This window comes from Rhizophagus irregularis, chromosome 6 (genome assembly GCF_026210795.1).
Source record: "Rhizophagus irregularis chromosome 6, complete sequence".
In the NCBI taxonomy this organism is placed as follows: Eukaryota; Fungi; Glomeromycota; class Glomeromycetes; order Glomerales; family Glomeraceae; genus Rhizophagus; species Rhizophagus irregularis.
Window position 1 is genome coordinate 2,424,015 of NC_089434.1, and position 13,355 is coordinate 2,437,369.

General features: G+C 29.6%; 4 protein-coding genes across 4 annotated transcripts; 3 read left to right on the forward strand and 1 right to left on the reverse strand.

The window, feature by feature from the left end:
• Positions 1-41: 41 nt before the first annotated feature.
• Positions 42-2,250, reverse strand: OCT59_026264 (uncharacterized protein). The gene is made up of 3 exons (XM_025309572.2): positions 1,777-2,250; positions 1,399-1,704; positions 42-1,275 (listed from the first exon to the last, which is right to left on the reverse strand). Exons 1-3 carry the CDS (start codon positions 2,129-2,131, stop codon positions 629-631), a joined length of 1,308 nt encoding a protein of 435 aa, XP_025168567.1. The 5' UTR covers positions 2,132-2,250; the 3' UTR covers positions 42-628.
• A 6,180-nt stretch (positions 2,251-8,430) lies between these two features.
• Positions 8,431-9,036, forward strand: OCT59_026265 (uncharacterized protein; the record flags this gene model as incomplete). Its single annotated transcript, XM_066143061.1, has 1 exon — positions 8,431-9,036. One exon carries the CDS (start codon positions 8,431-8,433, stop codon positions 9,034-9,036), a length of 606 nt encoding a protein of 201 aa, XP_065992618.1.
• Positions 9,037-9,257: 221 nt separating this feature from the next.
• On the forward strand, positions 9,258-11,347 carry OCT59_026266 (uncharacterized protein; the record flags this gene model as incomplete). Its single annotated transcript, XM_066143062.1, has 4 exons — positions 9,258-9,394; positions 9,464-9,913; positions 10,925-11,066; positions 11,126-11,347. The coding sequence occupies 4 exons, from the start codon at positions 9,258-9,260 to the stop codon at positions 11,345-11,347; spliced, it is 951 nt and encodes a 316-aa protein (XP_065992619.1).
• A 534-nt stretch (positions 11,348-11,881) lies between these two features.
• OCT59_026267 (uncharacterized protein) lies at positions 11,882-12,289 on the forward strand (the record flags this gene model as incomplete). The annotated part of the gene is made up of 1 exon (XM_025328011.2): positions 11,882-12,289. The coding sequence occupies one exon, from the start codon at positions 11,882-11,884 to the stop codon at positions 12,287-12,289; it is 408 nt and encodes a 135-aa protein (XP_025168568.2).
• Positions 12,290-13,355: the final 1,066 nt, after the last annotated feature.

Here is a 13,355-nt window from a genome sequence, read left to right on the forward strand (position 1 = left end):
AGCATTTTTATATATCGGTAAAGATCATTTCACCATGTAAATTATTGGCAAATTTAAGGAATAGAGAAAATATTTTATTTTTACGTAATTATGCTAATGCTAATGAGTAAATTTAATATGAACAACTCAATTGTACAGATAAATTCTGTCATAATTTAAAATTTCAAAAAGTCGAAAATATTGTACAATAGAGAACTCCGGTTACCACTTCCTTGTTTCATAATTTAATAGTGTTGATTCTAAATTCCACAAGTACGATAATTTTTATCCATCTAACCTACATTAAATTTACTTTATATGCTCAATAGTTCTAGATTGGATGATTTGAAACAAAATACATAATAACTCGAAGAATAAATGAATTCGGTTTATATATACATTTACAGTATACGATAGGTAACCCATAAAGTTTCTTTCTCACAACACAAAGCCGCCCGAGAATGAGAATGTGAGATATATATATGCCTATGTATGTTTGTGATCGACTTCGTAAATGTCAAACAAAAAAAATTGATGAAATAAAAAAAGATAACAAAACTAAACATAGTATTATCAAAATATTGGTTTGTTAAAATAAATATCAACTTCATAACCAACCTTAATTTACAATTAATGAATTAACTTAAAATTAGCCGTTTCTTCGTTGATCTCTAGAAGTACCTTCATAACTACTCCTCCTAGAATCAGTTTGATCCCCAGCTAAAAGATGTGTTTCGGAACTATCAGACATAAAAGATGGACGTCCATAATATTGATCCGTTGAAGAATATGAAGGTGGTGGAACTGTTATATCCACCAAAGAAATGTCCAAAGCTGCCTCAGGGGGAACTCCTGTTATAATTCCACTATTTACATGCGTATATTGACGAGGAACATCCTCTGATAGATGTCCCCTGGAACTCGATTCTAATAAAAGAGAACCTCGTTCAGACCCGTACGCTGGTGGAGGAGCTAATGTTCCCATTGATGGTGCAAGCCCCCATTTTTTTACGTTTGCTTCAATAAAAACGAATCCAAGTTGACCAAAATTAACGTGAACACAACAAGGCCCATTTGCTCCAACTGTTGGGAAAAGGTTCATTTTCATTCCCGTAAATGCATCATCCAATTTTTTTCCATTACGCGTAAAGAAAACAGTGCCAGTTCTTGGTCGGTAACCAACACCAACAACATCACCCTGTTGAAATTGAGGTCCATATGTTTTACCATTAAAGGGCGAATTATAGTATTTAAACCCATTGTCCGAGAAATAAGCAACTGATTGACGATTCCATCCTATAAAAATGAAAAAAAAGATTGTTATTAATGAAACTGTATCAAAAGTTTCAGTGTAATATTAAAATGTTCAATTTAATTTCAATCACTCCACCCAGTAACTAAATACTTTTTTTTTCATACCTGGTAAGCGAAATAAAGGATAAGGCTTAGTTGCCAACCCCACAGCAACAGTCGTATTTGGTGGCTTATCATACATTTTAGCTTCCCAGTAATATACTTCTTGTTGTTTTGGTAACGGGAGGTTAGTCTGAACACAACATTCAGCATCGTAAAATGCGATTTCGGTACGACATTCTACGAAACAGTTAGTATGCTGAAGGTCTGGCTCAAATTCCCATGCTGAAACACCTTTTTCCTGAATCGAAAGAAATTGGGAAAGTGTGATTTCTGTAGGAATACTATCAGGTGGATATGCTTCTTGAAACACTGTACAAAATTTAAATCGAATAATTAAAAAAAAAATAATACATAAGCGAAAAAATTATCACTATAACTCACTCCGAGCACGTTCATAATTTTGTCGAGCTGCTTCATCTAAAGTCTCAACCAAACTAGCCTCCGCCCGAGCGATTTCGGGATCATATACATCAGGTATCCTATTTTTATCTACAGCAATCAATCGTCTTCGAATACCCAAAACAATAAATATAATAAGAGCACATACGGAACCAAGAATCACAAGCGTAACGACTGTTGAGCTTGAAGAATTTTCAAGTCGTATCTCAGAACTACTTTCTGAAACAACAACTAAAGGCTGTAAAGAACATAAAACTATTGACAGCACAAATAAACGATGCTTGTGTATAAAGTTATGTTTTATACCAGTGTTAGTAAGTCTCCATAGAAAAGACATTGTGAACGTATATTTGGTTTGTGCAATGAAATATACGCTTGATACTGTTGAAATCAAATAATTTATTTGGCATATACTGTTACGATGATGAGTTGTGAAAAAAGTTAAATTGTTTGTTTAAAAAATTGGTTCATTCCGTCAGAAACGACAGGTATCCCGCATTTTTACTAAAAATAGTTTACTAAAAATAGATTAAAAATGCAAATCATACAACTATTTGAAATTTTGAATCTTGGGGGTATACTACAGGGGCAAATTTAAAATGTTTTTTTTTAATTAATAAAGTGAACCATTTAAGTGTACCCGTTTTTTTGAATTACAATTTTATTATTAATAATTTTTTTAATTATTACTGTTTAATTTCCTGTATATTATTTCTATATTTTCAATTAAATTAAATTTCAAATCCAGAATTAATAGTTAGTTTAATAATTACTAGAAGTAAATCTTGAAAATTTTTTCAATTATTTAAAACTTATAAAAAAAGTACTAAAATATATAATTAAGATTTCTGCAAAAATTTCTTTAAAGATTGCCAATAATTAACTATTATTTAATTTATAACAATTTCAAAAGTCTTTTTTTATTTTTAAAATTATAAAGCAATTGAAAAAAAAAAATCATCTTTTATATTTATATAACCATATTTTTTATTTTTAAAAATTAAAAAATTTTAATAATATTTTTAAAACAAAAAATTTATTTTTTAAACTTATAATTTATATATAAATTATATATGAAATTTATTTATTAATTAAGGACCCCGGATATCTAATATAAAGGTCATAATGGACTTTTGGCCAAAAACACCCCTTTTTGCTGAAACTCAAAAAATCGTTTTTTGTAAATAACTCAGCATCCAGTAATTCAATTTTAATGAACTTTTTTTTATTTTGTAGCCCTCATTTAGCTCTACAATTTAAAAAAAGGTTCATCAAAATTGGACCACTGGATGCCGAGATATTTACAAAAAACGATTTTTTGAGCCCCCTGAAAAATGGGCCAATCTGCCGAAAGTGTGACTTATGACCTGTTTTGGAGATATCCGGGGTCCTATTAATTATATAAAATTTTCAAATAATTGTTTATTTTTTAAAAAAAAAGATAGAAATTAAACTCTTTATGCCAATCGTATTAGACCATTTTTTTATGAAATTTTAGAACCAATATTTTATTAAATATTTATGAAAAATGAGTTCCTTTACTAACAATATATATATTCCTATCATTACAGAAGAATTTGAAAGACTCGTTGATAATTATAATAAAAATGACTTTACTAATATACTCAAAAAGACTCTGAAAATATACTGCTTTACTAGTAAAACTGGCATATCTCAAGCCTTGTTAAAGTTTAATCCAAAAACATACAGTCATCTTAAAAAACTAAATACCTTATATTTGAATGAATTTTAACAATTAGAAATAGTAAATAGTGCAAAAATTTTACATTTTATATAGTTCTTTATTACCTATAAAGATCTTTGAACTACCAGTTTCAATGAAACTATTTGAAATGTATGTGAAAAAAAAATCACATGTTTAAAACGCAAAAATAAATCCAACTAATAACAGTTTAATCATTCAAAAAACTTAACTAACACAAATGGAAATTTTTAAAGAGTCATCACTGGTTATATCATCTGTAACATAAAGTAAATTCTTAATGTACAAGCCTAGCTATTTACTTTAAAAGGTAAGAATAAATAGATTTTCTATGCTGAGATCATCCCTGAATCAGGTTTTGATAATTTTTAACTTATGTCATTTATACTAGTAATTACTAAACAAAATGCTTATAATAATACTTTTAAAAAGAGTAGTATGTTAGCCAATAAAGGGTATGCTAGAAATCAGCTAATTTGAAAAAGGATATAAAGAGTTAAACTTTAAATCAAGTCTATCATATATCACATAATATTTATATATATAAATTTAAATATAAGTAATTTAATTATTTTTATTTATAATTATTATGATACAATTATATTGACTTCTAATAATCCAATTTTAATAAATTTTTTGTTTTAATTTATAGCTCTTATTTAATTTTACAAATTTAGCTTTATTATAAAATTAAAAAAAGTTTATTTAAATTGAATCACTAAAAGTTAAAATTAATGCTTCTAACAGATTAATTTGATTAGATTAGTAATACAATGCAACTTAAATTAATTGTAAAAAAAACCATTTTTTGTAAATATCTTGTGATCTAGCAATCCAATTTTGATAAACTTTTTTTATTTTGATCAACTTAATATAATCTACAAAACAAAAAAAAAATTATTAAAATTCAATCACTAGATTATAAAATAATATTTTTCAGATTCAGATCAAATCAAATTAGATTAAGATCAGATTACTAACATCCTGATTTAATCTGAATTTTAGGAGCATTTGTTAAGATAATTATATAATACTAATTATTATATATATTTAAGAGACAGATCATCATTCAACCAAAAAAATGATCAACATTCTATAATTAATTTTATGGGCTTTGTAATTAATAAAAAAAAATTTTTTGGAATTTCTTGTTCTTTACTATAAATTTTTTTCCAATAAGTGAAAAAAAAACAGTATACAATAACTTTTATGTCCAAAAAAAATATTTCATAAACTTGCACTATAGGTATACATATGTAGTTTTAGTAGGATCTGTACAAGTTTAACAAAAAATGTGAATAAAAAAAGAGAAGGTATTTCTCGAACAGATAAAATTACTTTAAATCAACTTTCAGAATTCAAAGTAAAGGACAATTCAAATCAACTTACAAATAAAGTTAAAGATTTACAAATAGAAAAAGTAGATTGATTACAAAAATCAGTCTTTTTGGCAAAGAAATCTATGGATACCTTTGTAAGGAAATACATATGTGAGGATTGGATTCTGATAGAAAAGAAAGTTGATAAGATTACGTTATACATGAGCAAAAAATTATTGGATTGATAGATACAAAAATAATATTTTTATTCTTTTCTCATTTATATTTATTTTTATTTATAATTTTAGACATATAATTTATTAATTATTGTTAATTTTAATTTTATTTTTAATTTTGTTTTTGTTTTTCTTTTAATGTTTTATTTTTGTTTATACTTTTAAATTATGATATATTATTTTGCTATGCTTTTTGGTTACTTTTATTCTTAATTTTAATTTTATTGGTAATATAATATCTAATGTTTGATTAGACTGGCCTGGAACTAGAAGTATCATTCATAGAATATTTGTGATTATTATGTAATCCAAATATATTCTAATAAAATGATACATGATTCAACATTTAAAAAAAAAAAAAAAACAAAGAATGTGAATATTAAAAAGATTCAAATAAAGCCAAATAAAAATTTAAAAACTAAATAAAAACCAAATATAGCTTAGTTACAATGAAAAATGTTCAAAAATTTTTCATCCAATATTTGAGTTAATAGGAAATTTACCGTCAGAATCTTGCGTTCCTATATAGAAAAGTCAAAGACGCAAAACTCTAGCGATTTCAAACTTTGCAAGTGGCTTAGCTAGGATTGTCACTATTAATTACCGTCTTTAAAATTTGTATATCATATCACATTAGGGTGTGCGATATTAGTCTAATCACAAATATAGTGCAATTATTATAGTAAACATCCTTATTAAGGATTTTTCTTGTCGATCATCTGTCGATCATTTTATAATTTATTAATATTTTAGAATCTTGGATTTAAATCATTTAAAAAATTTAAAAAAAGAATTTTGGATTTAAAATTTTCTATTTAAAATCAGGTTATCGGTTAATTTACAAATATAATGCATTACTATAGTGATCATTACTATAGATTTTTATTAATATATAATAAATTACTAGTAAAACTAAATTGCCCATAACTTTATATGCATGTTTAACTCTCCATTTTTAGCAACTGTTTATGATATTAAAATCAAGCGTACACATACTAATAGAGCCAGATTTTTTGAGTACATATAAATTTAGTTGTAAAAATCACGTTATAATATTTCACAGCAATGTAAACTTTATTTTTTTTTATTTTATTATTCAAAAACCGGCTTTATTTCATTAAAATACGACATTTAAAATTTCCAAAAAAGTTGTTTTTGGAGGCTAGCATTTACTTACTACAGTGCCAACAGAGTATGTTTCATGTCTCAAAGAGTAAAACACTATCACTTAAAGAATGCATAATGCAGAGTGAATTTTTAGCTGAAACTTTCTTAAAGATACTCAAAATAATGTACTATAGCCTATTGATACTATTTAAATGTTGCAAATCATTTAAAATAATTCAAAACTTAGTAAACTTTTTTCAATTTAATGATCGTCAAAATGATTGACAAAAAAATTCCTCAATAAGGGCCTACAATATAGTGGTTTTACTATGTTTGTGATTAGGCCGATATCGCACACCCCAATATCACATGATGATATGACAATCCAGTAAAAAAGGAGTATTAACCATTTTTAACAATAATTTGTGTAAATCAGCATTATTAAAATTCTCCAGTTGAGTGGCAATTTGTCCCTTAATAATAAAAATTTTTTTAATTAATCAGATTTCAATTAAATGGGGTTAAGGTTGCTTGCCGAAACCTTCTTAATAACTGCCGAAACTTATACGGAAAATGCCAAAACTATATTAAATCATATTAAAAATCCTGCCGAAACAATCTTGCCGAAATTTATCGCAGGATTTTGGAGAGGTTTTGGCAAGCAACCTTAAATGGGGTAGGAACTTACTAATTAAAAGAAATCAGCTAATTTCTAATATATCTTTAAATTAAAATTACCTGCTAAAACTCATTTAGCTTAATGCCAAAAGTCAAAACTACTTATTTAATGCTGAAACTGCTGAAACATTAAAATACTAAAATCTGCTAAAATACTGATATTTGCTAAAATGCTGATACCTGTTAAAATACTGATATAGTTGACATTTATCATTATTTCTATAATTTAATTATAGTTTTGATATATAAAAGTTATTTTATATATATATTAGGCGATATAAAGTTAAAAATTCGGTTCTCATATCAAAATTTGCCTCAATTTGATGCGGGCGCGCGGATTTTAATTTTATAGAACAAAAAATTTTAAACCAATAATTATTGTAAATTGTATTACGTATTTATTATGTATTGATTTACATATCAAGTTAATTCAAGTTTTTAGTTCGATTTTCACGAACAATTTAATAAATACAATACGAATTAAGCGTGGGAATCATTTTTTAAATATATAAGTCATAAAGATCTTTGGCGAAAAAAAAATACTCAAACGAATTTATAAAGCAAATATGCATCTTGCATGTATTATGATATTAGAAATTAAACAATCGTTCTGGTTTCCTTTTTTGACTGCGCCCCTTATAGAAAATTGCATAAATGGAAAATTTTAAAAAACGCGTTAAGATATATTTTCTTCAACCTTGTATGAATTCATTTTTTTCTTGAATATGCCATTTGCAAATATTCGCATCTCTAAAGGGTAAACATGGGGCCCGAAACTGAAACCTCCCGAAACCCTTTAGGTTTCGGTATATACCGAAACTTAGTTTCGGGATGGGTGTTTTTTCCCAAAACTCAAAACCCGAAACTGACCCGAAATTCCCGAAACTTTTATATACCGAAATATAACCGAAACCTATTAATTTACTTAATTAATTTTTATTAAAATAACTAAAATTATAACAATATTGAATTACTATCTGACATTTTATTAAAAAGACTTCTCAATTAAGTCCAAACATTTTTATTTTTATTTTTTATTTTTATGTTATAGATAGACTGTCATACAAGAGATTTAAGACATTACATAATAAAATATGAATACTAATCAAAATATATAATTGTATGAAACTCCCACTTGAGGAAGCCGCCCACCTTTTCAGTTATTCCCAAGACGAGAAGGCATGGCCTGCTAGTCCATAACATAGTAAGGAGTAGAAACTATACTAGGGAAGTGATATCTATATTAAAAGAAGAATGAAAATTAATAAAATTAAAAGAAAAACTATATCAGGTGAATTAATGTGAAACAGCCAAAGGCTTGAATGTAAAAAGTAAAGATGGTTATCAAACACGATATATTGAATATCGATCTATTAATTATTTAAATTGCCACGTGATTATCCAATCAACGAGTTTCTGGATATCGGGATTAGTTTCGAGATAACTGAAATTAGTTTCGGGTTTCAGGATTTATTTAGGGTTTCAGAACTTGTTTAGGGTTTCGGGTGAGGTTTTGATTCATATATTCCAAAACCCGAAACTTTCGGAAATCCTCTCAGAGGTTTCGGGCCCCATGTTTACTAAAGGGTCACGAGTGCTTCATGGCTGGTATATCCATCCTCTTCCCTATGAAATGTCATTAAAAGATTTTTTTATGAAGCTTGTTAATAAAGAAATATCTCCTGAATGCAATATTGCTGTGACAAGTTCTGAAGAAATAGAACGTATTGAGTTAAGTGAGGCACTAACTGCTTCTGCAACCCAAGCCAGTCTTAACTGTAATATCATAGAACTTACGAAGGGTGTAGGAATATATATACATTACCGACTCAAAACTGATATTACAACAGCCACTCCAGCATCACCAAACGGCTTTGCAATCTTGATGCAAAATGCACGCAAATCTAAATTGTATTTATTAACATTCCCACAATCAGGAAATCGTAAGCAAACACTGCGTAATGATCTTGTTGATTGGATTCACAATAATGGTGGAGGATGGTCTACTCAATCATATGCTAACACACAAGGAAAGGAATTTATTGTTAGCTTAACTGAAGCAATTTGGTATATTGATATGCGTAGTCACAAGAAACTTGAAGAACGTAGTTTTCATATACCTAATATTTTCCTTGAGTTTTTTGACCGTGCAAATCCTGAATCACATAAGCATTCCTGAAAACTCTTTGATGCAAATGAATTAAACTTACATTGCCAATCTCTTGCTCCATGCGCTACATCGTCATGGATGCTAATGGCGAATTTTGACTGGCTCCGTGGTGCATTTGACAATTTCATTGTTACCATTTCGAATTATACTGGATATCTTCAATTTCATCGTAATGTTACTGCTGTGAATCATGCATCAGAATCCCCATACGATCCATCGATCAAGCAACAATGATCAAAGTCTACAAGTGTAACATTTGGGTTATACCTATCGATAAGACCAAATATTACCGTCTTGAACAGTTGCTTAGCAATTTACCACCATGGAAACCAGTTGATATTGAAGAATACTTGCCAAATGATCCTGTGTATGCATGAGAAAAAAATATTAAATCTTGTTTTTAGTTTAAAATTCTAATGTAAAATCCATATTGTAGGCAAAGAATGCGTTACATTCAAGGTTTACCTCATGCATTTTCTTTCAAAATTGGAGAATATCGATTTAGTTCTGGAAATAATGCTTTTAATGCAATTTCAATCTGGAAAGTTGACGAACATGTTAATGAAGACTTGATAATTCAAGAAAATACACGGATTGTAATGGAATTGCAGGCTGATGCACCTCGTTATCACACAAGAGCAATGCGGATAAACTATCTACGTACATGTGATCTTCTCCTCCCAAAGGCCAAGCCATCAGCACTCCGAACAATTTACCGAATGCTAACAGGTGAAATTTCTGCGGCTGAGAATGCAATTGAAGCAAAAGTTGATGAATGTGTTAGATTCGCTTTGGAACTTGGAGACCCGAAGATTACCATAGATTTACGTGAACATAACGATGGGCAGCCTGGCAAATATAATGATTTTTGGAAAATTACAGCTCAGTTTCTTGCAGGAAAAGCAGCAGACACTGTAACTGCTGTAGATGAACGCAGGCATGACACAGTCGTACATCTTGCAACTGCAATCTCAGTGAATGACCTTTTGCACCAAATTAAACATGAGTGTTCACCTGAAACATTGATTCCTAGTGCACAATGGTTACGATTACAATTTTGGCCAAAGAATCCAACATGGCTTAGTAGACTGCAATTTACTGGTCGTTTACCTCTGAAATTTATGGTTCAGACACGACAACTACGAGCTAATCATCAAGATGCCCATTATGCATCAGCATTATTTCGATATGAGAAGGAATTTGCAGTGAAATTCCGTGAGATCACAAATATGATTTTTCTAGATGATAAGCATCGTTGCAAAGTTGGTGAATCTGGATTTCCTGTTGCTGCAATAGAGAGGGGAAAGAAAGTAGTTGTTAGTAAAGACACCACATTTACAGTAGCCGACCATGATTTTACAAAAACGGGAATTATACCAAGTGTAGTGATGATATGTGACATTCCAGAATCGATCAATGGTGATTTCTATGCGGGAAAAGTACGCATTGGATTAAAGGATCCAATTTTTCAACCTTCCTCACCTCTCCGACATGCAACAGAATTGTTTAATATACTACTTGATGAAAATCTTTATAACAAACCTGTGTTATGTCTCTATACGGATGGTGGTCCAGACCATCATTGTACATATACTCGAGTCAAACTCTCGTATATTTGTCTTTTTCTTGCATTAGATCTTGATTATCTTGTTGCAGTCCGAACTCCACCACAACATTCATGGAAAAATCCTGTTAAGCGCATCATGTCAATCCTGAATCTAGGACTTCAAAGAGTTGGTTTGATGCGAGCTGAAATGAATGATCAGTCTGAAAATCTAATGAGTAAGTGTGGTACAATGAATGAAATTCGCAAAATTGCAGAGGAGAATCCTAACCTGAAGGAAGATCTAATTACAAGCCTTCAAGTTCCAATTCATTTGATTCGTGATGTGTTTAGTCGTCAAGCTCTTAAAGGTGAGCCTTTTAAAACATTTCCAGCAGCATCAGAAACGGAAATAGAAAGATTTTGGGAAATAATTCAGATTGTAGATGATAGTGTTACTCATGAAGATTGTACTGCAGAACATATAAAACGAAAGGTAAATAAATTGATTAATTTTCGTGTAAAAAAACTTTCATTAATGTAACTTTGTTATAGGAATATATGCAAGAATTCTTAGAGCACTGTTGTAAGTCAAGGCATTACTTTTTTTCAATTAAGAAATGTGGTGAATCAACTTGTACTATTTGCCGTCCTATTCGTTGTTCAACAGAAGATTTTGAACAATTGCATCATCTTCCAGATCCAGTACCTGGTGAAGACCTGCATTACATATCATTTGAAAAGCTATATGTACACAACAAATGGGGAAGATCATAGACCTTCATTTAAGGATGCTAAAGCAAAAAAAAAAGAAAATATGACAACCACAAAAGTGAAACACAGTATGCCATTCTGCCCTTCTGCTGTACGTGTAAAAAATAGGACCCCGGATATCTAATATAAAGGTCATAATGGACTTTTGGCCAAAAACACCCTTTTTGCTGAAACTCAAAAAATCGTTTTTTGTAAATATCTCAGCATCCAGTAATTCAATTTTAATGAACTTTTTTTTATTTTGTAGCCCTCATTTAGCTCTACAATTTAAAAAAACGTTCATCAAAATTGGACCACTGGATGCCGAGATATTTACAAAAAACGATTTTTTGAAAGACCTGAAAAATGGGCCAATCTGCCGAAAGTGTGACTTATGACCTGTTTTGGAGATATCCGGGGTCCTTAAAAAATGTTGGTGTTGTTGTAAATTGTGCTGAGTGTGAGAAACCACGTCTATTATTCAGCGCCAGGAAATTGTCCAAAAAGGATAGGACAAGGCTACAAAGTTTCTTAGACACAATCTTCTATACCTGCGGCATGTCATTTCATAATACATGCGATTTGGCAATAATCACACCCGTACCATCAAAGCAACATGATGAAATAGAAAATTTGGATGAGGGGGATGATTGTAATGAAGACGAACCTGAAAACTCAGATGATGAGAATGAATCTGATAACAATATGGAGGATTCTATTCGTGAACTTTTTTCAAGAGTTTTTGTTAATGATTCTTGGTCTTGTACGTCACAGGTTGAAAAACCATATTATTCAGCTGGAATTTATCCGGACGTTTGCATTGAGTGTGGAAGCTTGGATATTAACGAAACAGCAGAAGACAAATTCCCACATTGCAGTAGTTGCAGTGATAATACTGCCATTTCAAAAAAACGTCTAAAGTGGAAACAGGGTGGTAAAGATAAGGGAAAGCGTACAAAGATTTGATTTAGACAATTTTTTATTTTTTTTTAATTTCGCGTTTAGCAGTGCAGCATGTATATTAATTGCCGATTCGTCTAAAAACGGCACTGCGTTGATAATAAAATTTGGGGTTAAATTTGCTGATTTTGTACTAGAACACAATCTTCAGAAAAAGATATTTTCATAGACGATATATTAACTATAAATAAAGGTCATATTATATACTGAAAAAATACTTGAAAAAAAAGAATTTGCAAAAAAAAATTATACGTTCATATGCAAAATAATGAGTTTACTATGTACGCGCGTCAGATTTACACCTTAAAATGTAAGAAATTTTAATATTTTATTTCACTATATTATGTTATTTACATTACAAACATATATTTTTTGGCTTTCTAAGCTTTTTTTAAAGACTTTTTTTTAAATATTTTCTTTATAGAACTAGTAAAAAATTGAAGGGCACTTTTATTTGTAAAATGGGTGAAATGGGTGAAAGTTTATCCCGCGCGTGAGATGTAAAAAACGGGTTTTTTTATTATCGTTAATATCCCCAAATTTTATTAGTAACGCAGTGACGATTTTAGACGGATTGGCAATTAAACATTTTGATAAAACATTTAATATTTTAAGCTTAAATTTAAAAACAGTTTTAAAAAAGTTTTAATTTTCAGTACATTCACGTGAGTTAAATTTGATTGGTTATCATAAAAAAAATTTAAAGTTCAGAGTGTCACTTTATCGACGCGGGCGGGATATGAAAACTGAATTTTTAACTTTGTCTCGCCTTACGTCTATAAAAATTCAATACGGCTGAATACGGCATTGCGTCAAAAAAAATCCATGCTGAAATTAATCATAATTCGTAATATTGCCGAAAACTATATGTATATCATATGATATCTTACGCGAAACGATTCTGACGCTTAGACAGTTTTGGCAGGTTTCGGCGATTACGGCATTTCAACATTTTAGACCAATTTTGCAAAACTAGTTTCGGCAGTTTCGCATACGCCATCCCGCCGAAACCTCCTAGTTTTGGCAAGCAACCTTAAATATAATGCTTTGTGACGTTAATTAATATATATCT